This window comes from Paramormyrops kingsleyae, chromosome 8 (genome assembly GCF_048594095.1).
Source record: "Paramormyrops kingsleyae isolate MSU_618 chromosome 8, PKINGS_0.4, whole genome shotgun sequence".
Classification (NCBI taxonomy): domain Eukaryota; kingdom Metazoa; phylum Chordata; class Actinopteri; order Osteoglossiformes; family Mormyridae; genus Paramormyrops; species Paramormyrops kingsleyae.
Window position 1 is genome coordinate 18,574,883 of NC_132804.1, and position 23,405 is coordinate 18,598,287.

General features: G+C 45.5%; 1 protein-coding gene across 1 annotated transcript in view; it reads left to right on the forward strand.

The window, feature by feature from the left end:
- LOC111851704 (integrin, alpha 5 (fibronectin receptor, alpha polypeptide)) overlaps positions 1-23,405 on the forward strand; it is a 35,869-nt gene that overhangs the window by 8,197 nt on the left and 4,267 nt on the right. Inside the window, exons 2-27 of the mRNA XM_023826855.2 lie at positions 2,526-2,656; positions 5,019-5,119; positions 5,447-5,570; positions 5,687-5,748; positions 5,853-5,898; positions 6,014-6,139; positions 6,294-6,338; positions 6,567-6,610; positions 7,583-7,639; positions 8,455-8,507; positions 8,920-9,128; positions 9,222-9,413; positions 9,655-9,700; positions 10,105-10,218; positions 11,780-11,835; positions 12,202-12,359; positions 12,441-12,578; positions 15,040-15,107; positions 16,660-16,810; positions 16,908-17,000; positions 18,609-18,688; positions 18,883-18,963; positions 19,480-19,585; positions 19,736-19,894; positions 21,155-21,262; positions 22,950-23,063. Of these exons, the coding sequence (XP_023682623.1) occupies positions 2,526-2,656; positions 5,019-5,119; positions 5,447-5,570; positions 5,687-5,748; positions 5,853-5,898; positions 6,014-6,139; positions 6,294-6,338; positions 6,567-6,610; positions 7,583-7,639; positions 8,455-8,507; positions 8,920-9,128; positions 9,222-9,413; positions 9,655-9,700; positions 10,105-10,218; positions 11,780-11,835; positions 12,202-12,359; positions 12,441-12,578; positions 15,040-15,107; positions 16,660-16,810; positions 16,908-17,000; positions 18,609-18,688; positions 18,883-18,963; positions 19,480-19,585; positions 19,736-19,894; positions 21,155-21,262; positions 22,950-23,063 (2,662 nt within the window). The remainder of the gene's footprint in view (positions 1-2,525; positions 2,657-5,018; positions 5,120-5,446; positions 5,571-5,686; positions 5,749-5,852; positions 5,899-6,013; positions 6,140-6,293; positions 6,339-6,566; positions 6,611-7,582; positions 7,640-8,454; positions 8,508-8,919; positions 9,129-9,221; positions 9,414-9,654; positions 9,701-10,104; positions 10,219-11,779; positions 11,836-12,201; positions 12,360-12,440; positions 12,579-15,039; positions 15,108-16,659; positions 16,811-16,907; positions 17,001-18,608; positions 18,689-18,882; positions 18,964-19,479; positions 19,586-19,735; positions 19,895-21,154; positions 21,263-22,949; positions 23,064-23,405) is intronic.

A 23,405-nucleotide genomic window follows, 5' to 3' on the forward strand; every position in this document is an offset into this window, starting at 1 on the left:
TTAGTAGAATACCTGAAAAGCAGGGCCTCCTTCTGCTGGGTCCTGAAAGTGAGTATGGCTTTCACCCCAGGTTCTGGGCTGAGGAACCATCAGTCTTCTCCCAGCCTTGATCCAGACAGGCGCCGGGAGAAGTTATGATGCAATGACCTGCTAATATCCATTTCCAACAGTCTGATTGGATTGTGCCTGCTTGGGTTTTAAATGATGCAGTAAGACCTCGCAGCTGCATCAGTTACATCTAGGACTATGATCGCAAACCTTCATCTCATTAATGGAGATAATGGTGTGTTGGCATGTGTTTGCTTTGAAGCCACTGGCACAGTGAAATACATCTGACCACAACTGCCCTAAGCTTCCAGCCTGGTGCTCTCTCACACTCTGAGGTTGTGGCAGACTGGATGCACCTCTTGCGCCTGGTCACCGACTCTGCCTCCTTCTGTACTTTTACCAGTATCTGATTCCAAAAGCTCATTCTGCTGCCCTCTATCAGGGCCATAGGGTTGGTCCTGGAGGCCAGAGAGATGCTCAGCAGTGATAAAACCCATTAAATTACAATTTTCTTTCATCTGAGCTACTCAGATTTTTATCGACCGGTGTAGTAGGACTGAGGGGAGGGGTCTTGTCCCAGAAGTGTTTCCGTTATGCTGATTAAGGCATTTGCCATGTTTCGTTTGATTAGAATCTTGGCACAGTTTTGGAGAGAGGTTTTGTTGAAAAATAGTAAAGGTAAGTTTAGTTATTTCATTCAAATACAGATGTTTAGAACAGAACAGAGAGGTGGCAATGACTGAAAAAGTAAAGAAATAATACAGTGCAATGAAAGTCTAGCTTTGCTTTCTTAACGTATACACATAGTTTTTTCATTCGTTTCTCTTTTCTTTTGAAAAAGTCTGACACTTTGTAGCTATTAAATCTATACGTGGAAGTCTGAAGTAATTCTTCAGGAAGCAGCATTTGGCCCTGGTCGGCTGAAGCTATAGGAGCGGCAAAGGATAGAACTGGTAAGAAAGCAGACTACAATGCTTCTTACAAGGGTTTATCACTTCTGCCTGCTAGAAATGAGCAAACCACTCCGATGGCTTACAGTTAGGGTTCGAGCAGACTTAGGAGAATGTTGGGGGTTTTAAAGGTGAAGGGTTTTCCAGCTTGGGAGATGTGGGGGCCTCATGGCGTTTGAGACTCCGACAGCCATGCCACGGAGACACCTTCCTTACTTTCCAGACATCCGGGCCCCAGAATGTCAGAGTGACGGCTAGACTTTTCTGGGAATGTCATTACTTATGCCCAGGGCTGCACAGACCTTCCAGTGGCTGGGGTTTAGCCTGAAAACAGAACACTGTCAAAACTTCAAGGCTGTTTTTAGCTAGGAAAACAGACCTGCTGCTTTGTCCCCTTGTTATCTAGTTTGAAAAGGTCGGGGTCAGAAAGTGAAGAGGTTGCTGTAACACCTCCTCTAATTTGTTTTGCCTTGAGCATCTCTTGTTTTGATTGCGGGAGCCACAAAATACCAACCACATCCTCATAGTCCAGCTCAGCTGCAAAATTAGCTTGAGAAGCCTAATCTCTGGCTTTGTAGTGCACTCTTGGATCTTTCCTGTGGCTCACAAGGCTTATGAACTTTTTTAAGGAGGGTCACTCAAGTTTTGGTGAAGATCATCGGTGTCTTTGACGAATACTAAGTATAAACAAATTCAGTCTCTGCTCTGCCAGTCTGGATTAGATGGATCTAGTGGCACATCAGCTTGTTAGTTTGAAACAAGCCTTTAAATGGAACCGTAGCCCTGGGGATGCAGGGAAATGGAGGGACATCAGTTTTGCTCCTTATAAAACGGAGGAGCCTTGACATGAATCAGACTCCAACCACAGAGCAGGTCGTCACAGCTATTAGAAATTAACATCACATCCGGTTTATCCAGTTAGTAATTTCTTTCAACATGCGAAAATTGTTACTGAACTGTCAAAATCTCTTTGGGATCTTGTACATTCCTGCAGTCACCTCCTCTTGATGATCATCTGCTCTTCCAGGATAAAAACAACTTGTGCTTATTTTGGGTCACTAAGTAAAGTGTTGACAAACCCACAAAAAGGCACTACGCTTTAACTGGAAGGTGACCATGTGCTACTGATTGCATAAAAAAACTGTTGCTGATATCTGCTTAAGGCAGCCTGGGGTTAGCAAGGGGCTGATGTGTCCTTGAGTTCTGGAATTCGCAGTTCATGAATCTTGTCAGGACGTTTGGGCTGACCCTTGACCACAGAAGGTGGCATAGCACACAAGGTCAGCAATGTGTTGCTGGGTAACCTGTTTGCCTACTGTTAATCAGTGTTCCAGATATAGCAACAGTGATGTCAAAGGTCTGATGGTGTTGAATAAGCCGACTTAGGAATATCAACATCCAGTAGTCAAAATAGGTTTTGGCCTATTATTTAAATTATGAAATATAACTTAAGCCTGTTTCTCAATTAAACCAAGCTGAAAACTTACTGTGTTTATAATTAACTGTTGTCAATGTCATTCCTTACAGTGTCAGCATTTTGGTTGGTGCTCCCAAAGCCAACACCAGCCAATTAAGCATCACAGAGGGCGGATCTGTGTACTTCTGCCCCTGGAGTGGAAGTCAGTCACAGTGCACTGTCATTGAATTTGACACTGAAGGTAAGCCTTTCCTATGATCTTGAGGGGTTTAATCAGTGAAACCAGTTGTTTGCTTTTTTGATTACCTGTTTTCAACCTGCTTTCCTTGGAATATGCAGTGGGAAGGTGTTTTGCACAGAATGATTCTCTTGACTTGATGTTGGAAACAATGTAAGCATTACTGTAGATCCCCTAGGTCAGTGTTTTTTAACCTGGTCCTTGGGGGCCCCCATAGGGTCCATGTTTTTGCTTAATGGGACCTGGGAGGGAGCAAAAAATGTGGACTGTCTGGCAGGTAGCTGGGAGGGAGCAGAAACATGGACTGCGCCTTGGACAAAATACTATCCCATCCCAAGGCACGCACACACACACATGCACATGTAGGGTAAACATATCCTTATGGGGACCGCTCATTCATTTCAATGGGAAAAATGCTAACCAGGAAACCGATCCCCATAAGGGAAAAAAAACCGGATATTTATCACGTTATGGGGACATTATGTCCCCATAAGGATAGGTAAACCCGCTCGCATGCACACACACACACACACACACAGCAACCATACCAGTCTTCAGTGTTTCCCTGCTTGAGATGTATAGAAGCTGGTAAACTCTTCTTTGCCTCAATAATGGACATTCTCCCTTAAGCACCTACAAAAGAGCTCTAAGGCTGTAGACCATGCCTACAGAGGGTTTAGTTCAGCTACTGGGCTGCTGAAATTGCTTCTTTATTTAGGCTAGACTCATTAGGGAAGGCGGCTTCCCTACCCCTTTCTTCATCTTAGATCTGATAAGTAGGAGCTGATACGGTCTTGTGTCAGACATCCCAAAAGTCCAACCCCTCCACCTCACAATCACCACCCTGGGGGGCGCTGACTCGATGACTGAATTTAGCCATTTGTTGTTGTCGCAAGACTTTATCTAAGCTGCCTGTACACAAACACCCCCCCCCCCCCACCCACCCAGAGCCAGCACAAGCTCTCTTGCACAGTTCAAAGGGCAAGTCTCACAGGGGGTTCAATGAGGTTTGTTTGTTGGTTTGATGTGGATAGAGAGAGCAGAAATGCAAACAAGTTTGGCTGTCTAATAATGAGTGTTTATTTTATTAGCAAACTGATTTCATTGTTGTAGCTTTATTGAACTGATTTTATTATTGTTGTGGCTTTATTATGGTTGACAATCTAAGGAAGGGCAAATACTCTTTGACTTAAAACATACAGAAGAAATGCCAGTGACTTTCTTATAAAGCACTTTGTAAGTACTTATCACCAACAGAGCAAACACAGCACGATAAGCCATTCAGTTTAATTGGATTTTATTTATTTATTCAATCAATTGTAATCAATTACTTGTTATCAAGTTATCAAGAAGAAGAACTAGCTATCAGAACCAGGGTTGAAAGTCATTGATTTTTTCAGTATGGCTCAAGCTTGTGATCTAACAAAATGTTCAGAAGGCAAATCCTCAGATACATCAAGCCCTGCAAGGAGTCTCACCTTGTTCTAGTGACATCATTTTGATTTGTGACATATAGCCTATGAGATTTGTTCAGACCCCTTGCATTAATACACCCTCTCAAACTCCACCTAACATAAAAAATGACTTTCCCATTGGGGGGGGGGGGGGGGCGGCATGATCCAGCTTTGTTTTTCCCCATACAAACAGAGTCCATCTGGAAAGGACCTGCCTCCTTTGAGACCAAGATTTTTGTGTCTGCCTGGGCTTGAGTTGACGATACTGCAGATGTTCTTCATGTCAGTGAAAAAGCTACATAAACTCTTGGAAGTTTAGGAACGTAGAGGAGGGAGTTTTTTGAGAAGGCTGACTGACAAGATGCTGTGAGCAAGACTATGAGTCAGGGACCCTGTTTGTTTTGGGCGGCTCGATAACATGCTGGAATGAGCCGCCCCTGGCCTTTGGGGGGGCCAGCAGGATGATGTAATGCAGCCCTCGTCGTGTCTTCTGCCTTATGCCATATTTTATTCTGTAGCATGCTTGTAATTATGGCTTGTTTCTGCTTGTGTACATGGCTGGTTGCTACACACAAGTCGGTCCCACTGGTCTGTTCCACAAACACACTGCTTTCTATCTACTTCCTTCATGTTGTCATGCAGATCTCTGGCCATACAGATTTCTCAAATGATGACCTGTATTTTAAAGTGGTGCAGATATAGGACCAACATGGCTATGTGGGTGTTTGCTCAGAACCATCAGCATTTATGTATGGATATCATCAGATTTTTGGAGGTTTTCACTTTTAATTTAGACCACACTTTTCATTGCGGAAATAATATACTGTCTGTGAGCAAGATACAAAAATTTATATTCATAGATTATGTATTACAGTCTTTTTCAGATCTAAGCCTGTGTTTCTTTCGTCCAGGAGATCGCAGTTACCATGTCAATGACACAGATCTACAAGTGGAATTTAAGTCCCATCAATGGTTTGGCGCCACAGTGAGATCCCACGGAAGCACAATACTGGTAAGATCATTAATTCAGGTATAAATCTTTAATCCTGGATTTCTTTGGTAACCAGCACGTTTATAACCAAGGTCAGCCAGATTTATATGTTTTTTATTATACAATGTTTCTCTGTTTATAATTATGTAAATGATAATTATATAATGTTATAGAATTACATAGAATTAAGAATTATTTAGTTATATAAAGTTTATAATTCTATATTTACAAAATGTGCTGAATATTTTAAATGAAATTATTGTGTAGTGGCATCACCTGTGTAAAATGAATTTTAATGAGTTTCTACATGAACCGTTATCCTCTGTCTGTTTTCTGAATGTGCCAAAGGCTTGTGCTCCTCGATATTACTGGAGAACAGAAGAAGACATCCCCAAGTCTGATGCAACAGGAACCTGCTTCCTCTCTGTAGATAACTTCTCCAAATTTGTGGAGTATGCCCCATGTCGTACAGGTACGCTTCGACTGCGGAATGTAATCCTCTCTTGCAGTATCTGAATTTACATTCTGCATGAATGTCTCAGCCCAAAGATCAGGTGCTGATCTAGTTCTCCTCTTCTTATGGCTCAGAAATACATGGTCCTGCTGGCCAGGGCTATTGTCAAGGGGGATTCAGTGCTGACTTCACTAAGGTAAGTTATGATTATTCATACTAGATATTTTCCAGCTGGTCATTGTCAAAAATGTGAAAGAGGCTGAGCGTGGTTCCCTAGTCTTACAGTGTTGTGTCTTCCAGAGTGGGAAGGTGGTTCTTGGAGGTCCAGGCAGCTACTACTGGCAAGGTGATGATAGCGTATGTGGCTAATGTGTTTGCAGCGAACGGCAAACAAAACTGTGAATGAGACCGGACCACCTGCGGGGGTGGGGAATAAAGGCCTCTGGTTTTACACTTCCCAGGTCAACTTATTGCTGCCACAAAGGAGGAAATCGTCAAGGCCTACTACCCTTCATACTTCCTGTTGTCTGTTACGGGGCAAACTCAGACTCGACAGGCACAAGGGCACTATGATGATAGCTACCTTGGTACGTTAATCAAATTCTGCTTCACCTGCAAGTAATTAAATGGCCATTTCTGGCCAGGAAGTATGCTGGTCTGGCAGAGCATTATTTTATTAATAGTTTGCATTCACCAAGGTGCATGGGTCATGTGACAGTCATAGTTTATCTTCTTTTCCAGGCTACTCAGTTGCAGTGGGGGAATTCAGTGGTGATATGGAAGAAGGTAAGCCTCGCCGTGGATACCAGTGTTTATGGGGTGGTCACATTAGTCAGTCAGTTACCTGTTTAATTTTTTTTTAACTACTTTTGAGTTGAAGTAAACTCCATCTATCATTATGCCTTTGCATAATGGCAATAAAGTTTCTGATTCAGATTCTGATATATGCCAACCAGAACTTGTTTTGTGAACCCAATTATGTCATTTCACCTTCACTTTGTATTTTTCCTGCAGATTTTGTGGCTGGTGTCCCAAAAGGAATCATGCTTTATGGTTTAGTAAGGATTCCTTAATATTTGTTATAGTAAACAAGAAACCTCAAGAAAACCAATATACAGAATCCGTTCAGAACTCCGGATCAAATCCTAAAAAGTTTGGGTTGTTGTCGAACTTTCCCCATAAGAAATAATGGAAAACCAATTAATTGGTTCCCGACCCCAAAAAATTACAGCTAAATATGTTTTTTTTTTTTTTTAAGCATTTAAACACAAAATGAACTGGATAAAACAAGAAGAGCATATACTGTACTGTACTAAACACATCTAATGACATTTATCAAAACAGTCATCTTAAAACTAAGAAAATAAATGTATCCAAACAATGTGTAAAGTAAAAAAAAAACAATGTGCCCTGCCCCGATCGTCCGCTCCTTCCCTGTGCCACGCCCCCTCGTTAACCCCGTGTGATCAGCTGTTTCTGGTTGTTGTCATTAGTCCTCTGTATTTAGTCCACGTTTCCCAGTCCGGTCATTGTATTGTCCTTCTGCGTAATTTTCTGTAATTTTTTTGGGGCCGGGAACCAATTATTTATTTTTCCATTATTTCTTATGGGGAAAATTTGATCACAACTCGAACTTTTTACAATTCGATCCGAAGTTCTGAACGGATTAAATTCGAGTTCTGAGGTACGACTGTGTGTGTGTGTGTGTGTGTGTGTGTGTGTGTGTGTGTGTGTGTATATACTGTATATATATATAAAATATCAAAGCTGCTGTCAGTGTGTGTGTTATACAGATATATATATATATGCCATTGCAGCTGTTGAAGCCATGGTCACCTGTGTTTCTAAAAAATGGTAAAGTGGGTTATAGCAAAAGAGGATAAAATTGGTGTAACAGGTGGTTTAGACTGTGGTGTAGTGGTTTGTATTTTTTTAAACAAGCTCCTTGTGTGCAATTACACGGATTAGTGATAATGGTGAAATATGTTGGCTGTCGTTTTATGTGTTCATGTATTTGCTCTAACACCCAGGTGTCTATTTTGAATGGAACTAACATGAAGTCAGTGCTTAACATCACAGGTGAACAGGTGAGTTTGTAACTTTGGTTTTCTTGTTCGTTTTGAAAGCATAGCCATTTGTGACAAGGGACACGTTAATATAGTTGGCATGTGATCCAGGGTAAACTCCAGTGTCATTTTAACCCTGCAATGATTAAGTTTTGATGGAATGAGTGGGTTATTCGTGATGTGCAGTTTTGTTGGATGCACTGTTCTGAGTTGATTTTGTTTTTGTTGTCACCTATGGAATAACCCCTAAACAAAGGAGATCTGACGTATCATAAATGACAGAAGAATTACATTTGTTTGTTTCTGTGAGGGGAGAGGGGATTTGTTGGATGGTACGTCGGAAATCTCATCCAAAATATAGCTTGATGGTCCTTTGAACATGCTGATTGCATCTGCTGGCTAAACAAAACATACTGTACGTCTGTTTGGTTACCTAAGAGTAAAGGAATTTGGACTTGGGATTATTTAAGTTCAACCGCCAAAAAGCTGTATGCAGAATGCAGTCAAAAGACCAAAAAGGATCATGCTGAACAAACACTGTTAGCAGATTCGAAAATGGCAGAGTCACAGACTATTTTACAACTCTTTCACTGTTGGGAGATTATTGTTAGCTATTGCTCCCCACGTTCGCCTGTAGAGAGCGCAACATGTTGATATATCCTTCTTGATATGAGGTAAACTGTTGTTAAGCTTGAGTCAGCTGGGTGGCCAGAGGGGTGGATATTGGAGTGGACTGGGGGGGGAGGAGGTTTCTGGTGGGACAGCTAAAAGAGGGAGGGGTACTCTTATATCCCTGAGGAGGGCTGGACAGTGATGTCTGCTGTAATATTTTCCAGATGGGCTCCTACTTTGGCTACACTGTGGCAGCCACTGACATCAACAACGATGGGTGAGTAAGTGGACAAGCTGGTTTTCAACACCCTGGATAAGGGAGCATAAGGCAGAGGAGTCTTACTGTCACAGTAAAGCACTTCAAATACAGTCACTTTCAAACTTTAAAGGCACCGTATTGCCAGATATTCCAGATAATAGGACTTTGTTCTTACGTTCACTGTTTATTTTCTAGTTATAACTGTCTTAGAAAGGTATTGTAAAAACAGTAGCTCTGTAAGGAGTTATTGAGTCAACTAAGTCTAAATGAGGCACTGAGATGACAAAAAGACAATTATGTATGAACAATATACTAAGTTATGAATGAGACTGATGTATGAATGAGATAACGATGTATGAACAATGAATGTGAATGAGACACTGGGCTATGAGTGGAATACTGAAGCATGACGATGTTGTTCCTTCACCAGTCTGGATGACCTTTTGGTGGGAGCCCCCATGTTTATGGTCCGTGGATCTGATGGGCGGCTGGAGGAGGTCGGCCGCGTCTACCTTTATCTTCAACGACACCCCCTGGACTTTGAGCCTGTCTTCCCCCATCTAACTGGGACACAGATATTTGGGAGATTTGGAAGCTGCGTCGCCCCCCTGGGAGACCTCAACCAGGATGGATTCAATGGTAAACAATCTTGGAAAGGTTGGAGGGGGTATGGGTGGTGAGGAAGTTGCCAGGCATTGTCAGTCTTCAATCCTTCTTTTCTCTCCGCATCAGATGTAGCTATCAGCTCTCCTTTTGGGGGTGAGGAACAGCAAGGACTGGTCTTCATCTATAATGGCTATGCAGGAGGGGTCAAGGACATGCCCTCCCAGGTCCTCGCTGGCCAATGGGCCTCGAGCACCTTTCCTGCCAGCTTTGGCTATGCCATGCGTGGAAACAAGGACCTAGACATGAACGGATACCCAGGTGAGCACTGCTCTAAAAGGTCTGTGTTGTACACTGGGTCTTGTTGGCTTTCCTCAAGCTAACTGACCATGGGAAAGTCTGCTAAACACTGCTAAATATTGAAAAAAAAATAGTGCAGGGGTCAAGCCACTGCAGGCTGCACAGGGGGAAGATTCAAGTGTAATTGCTATCATTATATCATCAATGGGGACCTGTTTGTGAAATATTACAAAAAAATAATACTGTTTTTTTCTCCCCTTAGATCTCATAGTAGGTGCATTTGGAGTTGATAAGGCAATTCTTTACAGGTAAAATATCACTTGTATCACTTCAGCAACTTGTCACATTAAGTGTGGTAAAGCTAAAATATAATTTCTATTACTTACATACATAATAAATATGCATCACACCAATATCAATTGCTTAAATAAATATCCTATAATGGATATGCAGTTATAGATTAATGAATATAATAATACTTTTATGAAATTATTTAATTATCATATATAGTATATTATATAGTATACAATTTTATTATTGATATTATTAGTACTAATAGTAAGTAATGGTATGGACATTTTGTGAAATGGTGGTTTAGATAATTGCAGCTGTTGGCAGAGAGAAGCCAATTCTCATGATTTGTTATTGTTTTGGTCAGGCGTGAGGTTTAGCCTGAAGGGGGCGTTGTCCTTGTTCTGTCTGTCGTCCACAGAGCGCGACCTGTTGTCAACACCAGTGTCTCCCTTTTGGTGTTCCCCACCATGATCAACCCCGAAGAGAGGAGCTGTATCATCTTGCGTGGGAATGAGACTGTCCTTGTGTCCTGGTACGGTCAGAACCCCACCCTCTGTTCTCAGACACGACTCTTGGCTCTTTCCGCTGCCCAGTTTACTGTGAGCCTCAACTAAATACATCACATGGTTGGATTGTTTTGTGTTTGATTATTCTAAAACGTCTGTAGTTCTGTTCTGGATAAACAGTTGTAAGATGGATGGATGCGAATGAGGTCTTGGAGTGAGTGGGTTAGTCACACACAGTCAGTCATGGGCTTGTTTAAACCCACCTTCCATTCAATTAGCTAGCGTGGGTTTGAAAGGCCGCAGTCCTGTGAGTGATAAACAGCTTTGGAGGTGTAGGGAAATGGGTGGGTTTCATCTCAAGTACGTCTCTCACATTGTCGCCCAATATCTGCCGTAGTACTTGCCTGTCGGCAGTGGTATGAGATTTTAGCTGCCATGCAGGACATGCATTTCCAGACCATACATGTTTAAATGCTGATTTCAAATGTGAAGATGTAGAATCAATGATATTTCGTAATTTTCATTCTTTATTGGAAAATATAGATCAGTAGAGTCAACAGAAATTGCAAAGAGAGTTTCCCCATCGGTATTGTTGAAAACTGTGACGGGTCATTGATACTGACAGAATGATGCATGAGCCTGTCCACCGGGGCAATTACATGATGCTCTTCAGAGAGACGGCAAGGGCAATTTCAGGGAACAAGACTCCAGTATGGGAACATGCTGGGAATAGTAGCTTACTGGGGTTTGCGGTATCAGTTGATGTACACGAGAGGATCTTAGAATAAGTTTCATTAACAATGTCTGACTTACTAGACAAAAATATTTGTTTAAGATCAACTTAATTTTTAAACTGAATGAAAAAATGATTTTTATCTACTGCTACTTATATTAAAGATTTATATGGACACAGAAAGCACCTGCTTAGTAATAACAAGATTTGTGTCTCTTCTAACACCCTTGTGCACCTCCTCTATTCCTTTTTCATCCTTTTAACTGGTCAGTAGATTGAGACCAGTTTAGGTTGCAGACTTGAGACAAAGCCAGTGTCAGCTCTGTGTACCTATTAGCCAAAAGCAGGACCTATATATATATCTTACTTACGGTTTGCATTGCCATGGAACCGAAGGAATAAAGTGCCAGGCCTAGTGGGAGAAGTGGGCGAGTACAAGGGGAGTTTGGCTCTTGCTTTGGGCGGAGCACATTTGGGAAACATCAAGGCAAATCCCCATGTGGCCATGGGCAATGCGGCTGCCCCCTCCTTTCTGAACCGGCTGTAACACAATTTGACTGGCAGTTTGCTGGTTTATACAGGCTCTCAGTGTCCCTCTGTGCTGGAAGCAATGCTAAAATACTGCTGACATGATGCGTAAACTAGCCCACTGCAACTGGTGTCTTGCCTGACCAGCATTAACCTGACATTATTCACCTGTATAAATTCTGTACTCAATAAGTTTGATTAGTGAAACAGGCCATTTAATTTTATGACAGTTGCTGAGCAAGCAAAGCAGATTGCCTCACTAGTTAGGTGCTTAAATTAACTGTACCTTGGAAAGACTTTTTCTGTCTTTGTCCCTCCGTGTCCAGTGTCAACCTCAGTTTCTGCCTCTCAGCCAATGGGAAACACCTACCCGACGATTTAGGTAAGTCGACACAAATACTGTAAATCCCCCTCCCACCCACAGACCCAGCCATCCTCCAGAGCATTAAATATACCTGAATTCACTGTAATTAATTTGTTTGAGAGTTACATTTAGCTGAGTGTATTCTAGCCTAATGAAAGGAAAATTGCTACACTTCAGGATTGCTATGCATTAGTCTACAGTAGCATGTAGTTCTGAGATCCATAGACCCATAGCTTAGAAGTTGCTGGTTCAGCTCCAAGTTTCCCTCACGCAGTGTAACCTGAATTTACTTTTCATTAAATGAATAAATCTTCTAAGTTGCTTTATGTACTATGAGGAGGACCGTAGCAATCCAGCGGCTTCTTGCGTTTGTGTGTGGTGTAGACTTTGTGGTGGAAATCCAGCTGGACAGTGTGAAGCAGAGGCAGAAGGGGGCGGTGAGGAGGGCCCTCTTTGTTGACACGCGGCAGCCCAGCATGCGGAAGAGGCTGCGGCTGGCCAATGGGGCGCGCATGTGCCACGAGACCAGGATCTACCTACGGGTCAGTGCCTGACGTCTCCCAGAAACCCAGTGGAACGGGGTGTGGTCGGAATCTGGCAAACACTTTCTCTGTTCTTTCCAGGAGGAAAAAGAATTTCGGGACAAGCTGTCACCCATCTATGTCTCACTCAACTACAGCCTGGACCCCCAGGCCGCTGTGGATTCCCATGGCTTGAGGCCCATCCTTAACTACCAGACCCCTGATCTCATCGAGCAGAAGGTAGGACAGTTCACTAGCTACTCTGATCCATTGGCTCAGACATAGGAGCCTGTATCATCTCATCTCAACCTATCCCAAATGCTAGAGGAATGAGATGAGATTCTATCCATCCATCCATCCATCCATCCTCTTTTCAACCATTTATCCAGCCCAGAGTCAGGGTAAACATGGAGCCTATCGCAGGAAATGTAGGGTAAAATGTAGGACAGGATGTCAGTATATCACAGGGGTTAATATACTGTCCTATACCTTAGAGAACAGAGATGCTTCTTAAACTATGTCTTTGGAATGTAACAGTAAACCTGCACAACTGAAGGAGAAAATCCAAGCACACATATTGGGATTTGATCCTTGGAGGGATGAGGTCACAGACTCAAGATTTATTTATATTTTAGTAAATGCTTTTGGCCAAAACAATGTTTGAGGGAGGGAACCTGAGATCAGAGATGTGATTATTTTTGCCACTTATGGGATTTGAACCCACGACCTTCCACATATGGAATGCCTAATCCATGCCCCACCTCAGAGAAAACCATTCCGTGCTTAAAGCTTGTAAAACAACCTGGACCCTTTAAGGGTGTTTCTTATGGGTCTTTACCTTGCCGTGAGACTAACTTCCCTCGCAGAAGTGTAAAAACCCTTGAGTCACTGAAAAGCCCCTCGTCAGTGATTCCTCTCCATTCAGCTCCCCGACAGGAATCACGCACACTTTTTCCATTTTTAACATGCACAACTGGGAACTGACTCAGAATGTCTGGAAAGCAGTTCTTGAACAGGGAAACTTGACGCTGGTACAGCAGAGGGCACCTAGGTCAGCTCACGGGGCTGGCTGAAGCAGCCTGTGCGGCGGGGGTGCAGGAGAAGTACAAAGCGGAGGCCGCTGGATGCTTTTGGGTGGGACCTTTCTGATGGCATCTGGCAGCGATTTGTTTGTGTTCTGCTGACGTTCCCCTCCCACCCCTGAGCTGGGGCTCAGCATGCAAGCTGCTCTGTGGCGTAACGGTATGCAAGTGTGGAGAAGATGTGCAGGTCTCACCGTACGGCAGTGCCAGGAGAACATGCAGATGCCCTCTGCTGCCTTTGGCTTATGAACATGCACCTATCAGTGACAAGGCCTTTCTTACGCCTATGCAAGAATGACGTCTGTCTCAGTGCATCGGCTCCTATCAGTGTGACACACTTGTGCGGTGCACATTGCCAATAACGCCCCCCCCCCCCCCCCACACACACACACTCACATTGGACTGTACTCTGCATCCGAAATAACTCTCTCTTTCTGTGAATGATTATATATGGGCAGGACATGATGCCTATATGGGCGATGCTGGTGATAAAAGTCGCCATGTCCCCTAATTACAGGCCCCCCCAGTTGTCTAATTACAGGGAAGCCTGAAAGCTTTGAAAGACCTTTGCTTGGCCCTGACTCCACACCCTAGCTCTTTTCATTTTTTCCCGCTTTCTTTTATCATATTCATCATCGCCTTCCTAACAATTATTGGTTATGTAGAGGTTGTTCCTGCAGTAGAGTAGTTAAGGATGACAGGGTTAATTCCTAGCGTTTTTTTTTTTTTGCTTTTTGAGTTGATGCTGTTCTGGGTTCTTCCCTGCAGCAGATTGATTACTTGACCTGTCTGTCTTTGTTTCCGCCTGTGGTTCTGACTCTATTTCACTGCCTCGGACTCTAATTGTGTTTGTCCTGGTAACTCTGTGTTTCACTAGCGCAGACTCTGAATATGTGTTTGTACTCATACCAGACTGTATTTCACTGGCTGCGCTGTTTCTTTTAATGGCTGATTCTGGCCTCTCTGTCCTTGTACCTCCAGCCTTACTGCCTTTCTTTATAACTTCTGACTGTCTATTTCTGGCTCCACTTGTAACTGCTCTTGCCACGTTTTTTTTCCTGCCTGTTGCTGTCTCAGCTTTGTTTCCGGCTGTTCCTCTTGGGGTCCTGCTCTCCGCGGCCCAAGCCAACGTGCACACTGTCGAACAGCAGCACGTCAGACCTGCAAACAGAAAGACATCTGGGAACGTCGTCCCGGCTACCGTTCCTTTAAGCGCAGTGTGCACTGAAGCTGGATCTCTTCCGTAGGCAATGCTGCTCAGCTGAGGATTAATTTGAATCACTGCACCCCCCCCCCCTCCCCCCCCCCGCAATAAGGTGCATTTGGTGAATGTAGTGTGAGTGTGCCAGGACATTTATTATGTGAAATAATAAAAGTAAAATCAAAGGATTTATTAAGTTGAAAGCCTCAGCAGTTTTCCTGTTTCCTACCCACCGGAACAACGGGAGGCTGTTTGTCTTGGCCGTGTGGTTCTGGTCGTGTTTCATTGTCTGGGGGGGGGGGGGGCACACTCATGGATTTGTTCTGGGTGTGGGTTTGAACCCCCTTCCCAAATCCTTTCTGTGGTATCACTGTCCTGATGTCCTTCACCAATTGTCCTTTTAACATTGGTCTCACAGGCTCAGATCTTGCTGGACTGCGGAGAAGACAACATCTGTGTTCCTGACCTGAAGCTGGCTGTATACGGGTATGTCCCCCGCACGCTCTGCTCTACTGACATAGCCAGGCTGCGTCGATCCAGTCACCCATCCCCCCTGGCACCCCAACACCTCACAGTTCATCCATCGGGCTCTGACAGGCCAACCCCCCCCCCCCCCCATAAAAAGACCAGTAGCCATCAGGAGACGAGTGCAGTATATCCACGCACGTTCCCTCTAGGGGCTGCGGGGGGGTTCCAGCGTGTGCCAGGCAGGAATTCAGAAATGATGGCGAGGTTCTCCCGATGGTAGCCAGGGGCCAGGGGGAAGGAGACAGAATTGGTGGGAGGTGTCGCAGTAATATGAAAGGAAGGGGCTTGGAGGGAGGAGGGAATTCTGCTCCAGATGGCTGTGAGGTCCATCACCACGCTCACTTTCTGCACAACAAACCCCAAAACCTTTTTTAAAAATTTTGCACTCCCAAAAGCACCCCCCGATTGCATGTCCTTCTTGTTCACGAGACTCTCCACCTTTTAGAACATACCTGTGTGAACCTTCGAGCATGTTTCTCACAGAGAGAAAAGCAGCAAAGACTGATCACTCAATGCATCTTGGAGCAGTGCATTGTGGGGCTTGGCATGAGCTTGGAGCGTCTTGGGTTATGCGTGCCTTGGCAGATTTCCCCGTGTGACCTACGTCAGCGCACTGGGTGTGTGAGTCTCGCACTGCAGGGCCCGTGTCACGCGTCCTCATGACGCACTTCTGTCACCACGTCACTGACCAGCTCAGCTGCTTTGTTTTTGGTTTCATTTATTTCTCTTGTCCTTATTTAGTGGTTTACAGAGGCCCTGCTGCCACCCCCCCAAGTCAGCTCAGCCCTGATTCAGAATATTGAATCTGTTACTACCCCCCCCCAACTCTCATAACATTAAGAGACCTGGGTGTAATTGGAATCATCTGTTTGCCCCTCATATGGAATTTCTTATTCTATCCAGACCTGTGCAGTGGGGTTGGGGGGGGGGGTGAAGGGGGGTGGGGTCGATTGCCTCAATGACTTTATTACTGCAAAACTTGGTCATGGTGGGGGATGGAGGAGTAGTTGCTGAGAACAGGGAGGGTTTCCTTTGAGAAATCGTAGGTCTCTTACTGTGTCTGCCGAAATACCTTGGCTGGAGGGGAATATGTTAAAGGCCACGTTTCTGGGCCCGGTTCTGTAACAAAACTTGCGGACAGCACTTGGGATGCGGTCAGCGGGATGCTTGTGGACAGGATGTCGAGCACTGTCTGTGTTTTGTTAGTGTTTGTGCTGACGAGAAAGCGGTATCAGGTTATTGTTTAAGAAGCACTCTATGTAACTGTCACTGCGGTCACTTTTGTTGTTTTTTTATGTTGTATATTTTTTTTTAACCACTGTGATGAGAAAAACAGCTTAATTGGATGTGATCTGCTTTGTGTTTTAAGTATTTTTAATGGCCTCCTACTTAACAAGCTTGTTAATCCAGGGAACCGGACGTTTACTAATCAGGCATTGATGACATGCGTTTGATTAAATGGACGCTGATTTTCAAACGGCGGCCAACTTTTTGTTTCTGTGGGTTGCAGGGACAGGAAGGAGGTGTACTTGGGTGACGACAACTCGCTGACCTTGATGTTCAACGCTAGAAATGAGGGAGAGGGAGGGGCTTATGAAGCAGAGCTCTACGTGGTGTTGCCTCCGGAGGCCGACTACAGTGGCATCTCGCGGAACAACGAGGTGAGGATTTCGTCACGCGGCGGAAAGCGTGCCCTGATGTTTTGCTTACCTGCGTGTCAGCAGCGTGCCTCAGATTCACACGGGGGGCCTTTTCCAGAGCCTGTCCCAGTTGACATGCAGCTACGAGACGGAGAATCAGACCCGCTACCTCATCTGCGACCTGGGAAACCCAATGAAGTCCGGAACAAGCGTAAGCATCTGCATCGTGACCAATCCCTGTCCTCACTCTCTGTCACATGACAGGCGGCATCGTTATCATGCCCAGAGCTGAGCAAGGATAACTTACATGATGCCTTGTACTTCAAAGGCATTAGTCAAGCTAGTGGCTCCATTTCAATAGCATGTGTCATGAGTTGGGGCGGGGGGCGGGGGGGTTAATTTACTGTCAAGAAATCTCAGGAATATTTAAGCAGCTGGGTGTCTCAACTCCTGCCAGAACTTAGTACTTTTATAGAAAGTCTCTTAAATTATATATTATATAAACATTTTACATAAATGTGACCTCAGACATTCTCACTCAAATACAACAGTGTGGTTCTGAAAAAAATGACAGCAACAGCTGCCAAGTCTTCAGCAAGATCCCGTGTTCCAGTGTCGTATAATTTATCAGTTTTTCTGTCTCGCTTTAATGACCATCTGATATGCATCTCTGCGGGTTAAAATAATGCTTCGTGTCGCCGCTCGATTTGGAAGCCAGCTCTCTGTCGACATCACGGTTGGCGTGCTTCAAGCTGCACCTGGTGACCTAAAAGTCATTAAACATAAACACATCCTACAGTGCATCTGTGGACCAAGAAAAATATTTATATAGAAAATCATTTATTTTAATCATCCATTTTTAACATTATTTGTGCTATGCATTATGTATGGTAAACTCAAAATGCATAATTACGCAAGATGAACAAATTCCACCTGAAACATAAATATTGTTTCACAAGGACCATTAATACAAGGATGTTGTGTTATATTATAGGAAGAACAGTCAAAATTACACCGAAGTTGCATTGTTTGACGTTGAAACAATTCACTGAAAGTTTGTTTAAAAGGGGATAATATTTTGGAAGGAGCCTGTTTTCTCTCGAAAGTGGTAGGGGGGGAAACCTGCGAGAGTCAGGTTGTGTAAAAGGGGCATAAGCGCCTCTGAGGCAGCCTCTGAGGCAGACAGTTTGGCTTGGCGTGTTCTTGACGCACAGCTCGACCAGACTGTAAGTGATCGCTATCTCCCCTTTTTTCTGTTCCTCCAGCTTTTAGGTTGACCCTCATTAATAGGGGCTATGTAGTCTGGCTCCATGTTTAAAAAAGCAAAACAAAGAACCTCAGTCTGCCAGCTCACCCCCTCCAGCCCCCACCCCCCCACACCGGTACAAACTTGCACATGCACGCACACATATGCCTCGTTCTCACAATTACAGTTTTTTTTTGCAAGTCTGTGGAAAATATAAAAACCCACGGATGTTAAAAAGCGACCAAAAAGGCAGCCACACAGAGAGGTCTGACCCAGATCAGGTGCTTGGCATGTGTTCTGTAGGTGAGCGGGGGTGGGGAGGGGGTTGGAGGAGAAAAGTCCGGAAATGCCATTGGCTGTGGACTTGGGCTAAGTCCAGACCGATGTGGTCTTGTTTCCGGTCAAACTAGATTTACCTCCACATCCTCTGTCAGACTCCTTTGGTCCCTCACACTCTTGGTAGTGTTTCCGGTGCCAGTGTGTGTTTGTGTGTGTTTATGTGTGAGCAAGCCCCTTCTGATGTTTCTCCTCCTCCATGCCACCTGACCACCTGACCACCCCGGTGCTTCGTAGCTGTGGGCAGGCCTCCGCTTCACCGTGCCCCGCCTGAAAGACACGCACAGGACAGTGCAGTTTGAGTTTCAGATACGCAGGTGAGTCCCGATGCCAGGCACCCCTCTTTCTCCCCCATCTCCTCGCAAACCTGGATGTGAACCAGCTTTGCACTGATATACCACAGAATTTGACTGTGAGCAGCATGTGTGAGCATTCTAATTGACGACACAAATGTCAAGGTATAGAGTCAAGCATTGATTAAATCCAAGAAAATCGCCCCTTATCTTCCCAGTAAAAATGAGAATAACTCGCGGAGCAACGTGGTTCCATTCAGGCTGGAGGCCGCCGTGCTGGCTGATGTCATTCTGCAGGGGTGAGTCTCGTTGCGTCTCCACCTTCTTCCACCACGTTCACAACAATATTCTGGAAAAGAAAGATGAGAAAGAGAATTCTGAGCCGTATGTCACGTTTGCAGCTGTGTGATGCAGCGATAGGAAGATGACAAAAGCGACGAATTTTGCTTTCAGAAGCATCTTTGCTCAGACTCCCTGACTGTACCATGTGACAGTTAACTGATTCCCCCTGTACTTAAGATACAACACAACAGACCAGTGCAGCCCAAAGTCTGGTACTGTGGCTAAAGACCTGGACCTGCAGTCTCCAGATTAGAGGGTCACATCCTATGATGGATCTGCTGTGGCACCTTTGATTAACCACTTGACCTGCAAAGGTTCATTAAAACATCCACCTGCACAAACTCTCTTACGTAGCTTGCAGTGAAAGCTGCTGTCTATTATGCAGGTAAATGCTTTATTCATAGCTATGGAAACAGCAGCTGAGATTTCATGTTGTGCCTGGATTAAAAGCTCTGTTTTGTCTCTGTGTTTAGGGTCTCCCGGCCGGACAAGGTCATTTTCCCTCCGGCCAACTGGAGAGTCAACCAGAGGCTGCAGGACGAGCAGGATGTTGGCCCCCCTGTGCAGCATGTTTATGAGGTGGGGAGGCAGAGCCTAATGGGGTGGGGGGTCGTTCTGGGCTGTTACTAAAGCCTGATGGAGTTTGTTACAACTTCCAGACTTTCAGGTGATGGATATTCATGTGAACCTTTCCCCCCCACCCCCTCTGTTCGTTCCCCCCCCCCCCAGCTCGTGAACAATGGACCAAGTGCCATCAGCAGTGCCTTGCTGGAGCTGCAGTGTCCCATGGGAAGCCGTGATCACAGGCTGATGTATCCCCTGGAGGTGACCATGCAGGGACCACTGAACTGCACCACCCAAGGTGTCATCAACCCCATGCGGCTGAAGGTCTGCACCGCTGCGTCTCAAACAGCTTCATTCGCCTGTCCTCTGCAGAGTCATGGAGCTGCTGGTAGATTTACTGGACTTTCTGGGTCCAGGACCATCTGATGCTATTTCTGAAAGACATTGTTATATGTGACCTGAGCTTGAGTGTTTGTGTCTGTGTCTGCCGTTTCAGTAAAGGTAATGTATAGCGTCTCTCTCTCTCTCTCTTTGCCTATCTGGAATTCAACAAAACTATCCATTTTTTACCATTTATTTCAAAATGATACAGTCCCAGCAGCAAAGACAAAGGAGCCCATTGTGAGGATGTTATAAATGCGTCTCTTCCCATAAGGCCGTGCTCTCCGCTAACTCCCGCGGAAGACACTTGCCAGAACCCGGCGCAATCTCGCGCAAACATAAACATCCATATCCCTAGAGTGGGAACCATTTAAGTCCTCTGCCAAAAAACACACACTTGCACTCAGACATACACGCACGCAGGTTTGTAATTATATCTTTGTGGGGACTCTATGCTAATTTCTAAGAAGAAAACACATACGCACACGTGCTTGGATGCAGCACACACAGAGACGCACACACGCTCTCCTTCACACACAACCCCGGCCTGCAGCTCTTGGGAGTGACCTGGGGCTTCCTGAGGAGAGTAAAGCACCGCGACTCTGTCAGCTTAGGCCTGAAAGTACTCCCATTGCAGATGTCAAAGTTTGTGAACCCTCAGTGATTTTTTTCTACTCGGTGATTAATAACCTTCTTTTGCCCTACACATGAGCTCTCACTGGAGAGTGATCAACCACTTTTCAATGAATCTTTCTTGGGCTTCGGTGTAACTAAATAGCTTTTTGAACTAAAATAAGCCCCGTTTCTGTTCTTCCTCGCTTAGGCCTTAGCTGGTTAATTACAGACTTCTTGTGTGTGCATTTGCATGCGTGTTCCCTGCATATGACAGAGAGTACTTTCAGATATAAGCCGTACCAGATGTGGCAGCCATTTTTAATGTGGTTTAAGTTCCCCTATTTTCATGCGCTTGTGTGTATGTGTGGACGCCCCATTCCCTCCTGTCGGGACCGGCAGCCATAGTCAAAATGTACCGTTGTTTTTCCTTTTATAACTTCTGAAGAGAACCGGCCAACCCAGAATGCCCCTAAATCTCTCCTGAGAGCCGGAGGGCCGGCCTACTGGTGCGTCCAGCAGTGTGTGTTTGGGCATGTGTGTGTGTGCGCGCGATCCCTCTGACACACGCCTTCTCGCCCTTTGCCGCAGCTCCAGAAGGCTCCCGTGGAGCAGCAACCCCCAACGACAGCCACCCCGGATCACCATGTGAGAAGGAGGGAGGTCCACAGAGACCGGCTGTCTGAGATGGGCAACCTGGTGAGACTCAGGGCTGGGAGGAGTGTGGACAGCGCCCTGCCAAAAAACACAGTGCAGTCCCACACCCTTGACTTGCACCCCCCATGACTGAGCGCTGGGGAGGAGCCCCATATGTCTGAAAGTCGGACAGCTGCTGTGGGACCGTGGACACCGGGCTGAATTCTTACTAATGTTCTCAAAACACAAGCTGCTGGCAAAACACTAACGTCACACCCCCTCCTGGTCTGAAGGAAACAGGGCTGCCTGTGTATAAAACCTGGCAACACATTTAGATACAGGGTATGGATGGTTCCTCACCAGAGATTTATATAAAGGGGGGGGGGGGGGCTGAATTATATGAAAATGAATGAGAACACTCAATGTAAACTGATTAGCATGCATTTATTTTTATTTTTTTTTTGGGGGGGGGGGGTAAATACAGCCCCCCTAAAACCGTCCTGCCCCTGGGGTACAGTACTGAAAATGAGCATCCTGGCACTTCAGCACATTTTTGCTTTTGCTCATCGTCTCCAATCCATTTGCTTATGTGAGCAGCAGTGAGCTGGGCTTTGGGCCCTACCTTAACCTCTGTCAGGTGATCAGAAGGAGGCGCTGTGACTCATTCCCAGGGTATGTGGGTGACGGCACAGCCCAGACGTGCTCAGACGCCTCAGAGAGGGGTTTTCAGCCAGGGGTGTCGGCCCTTTGCTTTGGTAGCCCATAAAAACAGAATTCATAATTGTTCATAACATTGGTGTGGCACAGCTCAGAACATCAGGAAAAACCGCCTTCGTAGCCTGACCCATGGACCTTGGTTTTAAGGTAGGCTGCTTAAGAAAGCTGCATTTTAAGGTATTTCAGAAGAGGAGAGCCCACCAGTCTTGTCGTGAATGTTCCCTCATCTCCTGTGAAGAACCTGTAGTACTGACATTATAGGCCTTGTCTGCTGCATGCCTGCCCCTTCAAAGAACTATATGAGCTGTATTAATTGTGAGCTGGGACACTGTGTATGAATATCACACCATAAATATGAATTTGAGTAAAAGCTGAGCGGGTGGCTGGCTGAGTCTGGCAGCAGCAGACACACTGTGTGCTCTGTGGATGGTGAAAAGGTTTTGGCCTCCTTCTGGGATGGAGAGTGACAGGGTGTTCTGATCACACCCCACATATGGTCATATGAGACAAAGTTTTCCAGAAACCTCCTCAACTGCCCCCCCCCCCCCACACACACACACACACAACCCCACCTCCCCAAAAGGGAGGGCAAATGTCACAGAGCCCAAGGCAGGAGCGTGCTTGCCAACAACCTGTAACTAACCTACCCCATGGGCCTCAGGACGCGCCAGCCGCCTCCCCCCCCCATCTGTATATTTTCATAACTGAGGGTCCTGGGGGCCTCTTTCTCATTCACATATAGAGGGTTTTTTCTAGGGGCCAGAGTGTTTAAAACAGTGTGTGTATTTTCCACTCAGACAATAGTAGCTGAACCTGAACCTGACCCTGAACAGGAGAGCTGAGGAGTCGGCAGGCCTTCAGCCCAAAAATCCTCCATGTGTCCAGCGCCTCCTTGGGCTAGTTGCTCCTTCTGCTTCTCTTGTCCTTTTGTCCTCTTGTTCCCCCCCCCCACCCCTTTTACTCTGCATTAACCGCAGCCTGTGTGGGGGGCTGGTTGTGACCCTGTGTCCTCCTGCGCTTCTCCTCTGTCCAGTCCTGCTTGAGCGTGGACTGCTGGACGCTGCGGTGTCACGTGGGCCTCCTCGAGAAGGGCACATCCGCCATCCTCAAAGTGCGCTCGCGAATCTGGGCCGAGACCTTCATAGAGGTGAGGGCTTCTCCCGTTCTCTCTCGCATAAAGACCCGCAGACAATGAAGCTTTCACCTGAAAGGGCTACAGAGAGCTTTAATGTCGGCGCGCCTCCAGCTCACATAAATTTGCGATTATTACTCCGCTGCAGTTATTCGGAGCAGCTCCCTTCTGTTTTTAATATCTTGCTGCATCAGTTCAAGTTAGTGTTCGAATGAAGGTCCAACATACGAGCCCGTCTCTGTAGCTTGGAACAGGATCACAGCTCGCTGGCCAGCTGTGTCACCTGCTGGCTTGTCCAGCTTCTGATGAGTGTCATTATTAATGATTCGTGTCAACAGCTATGAATAGCATAATAAT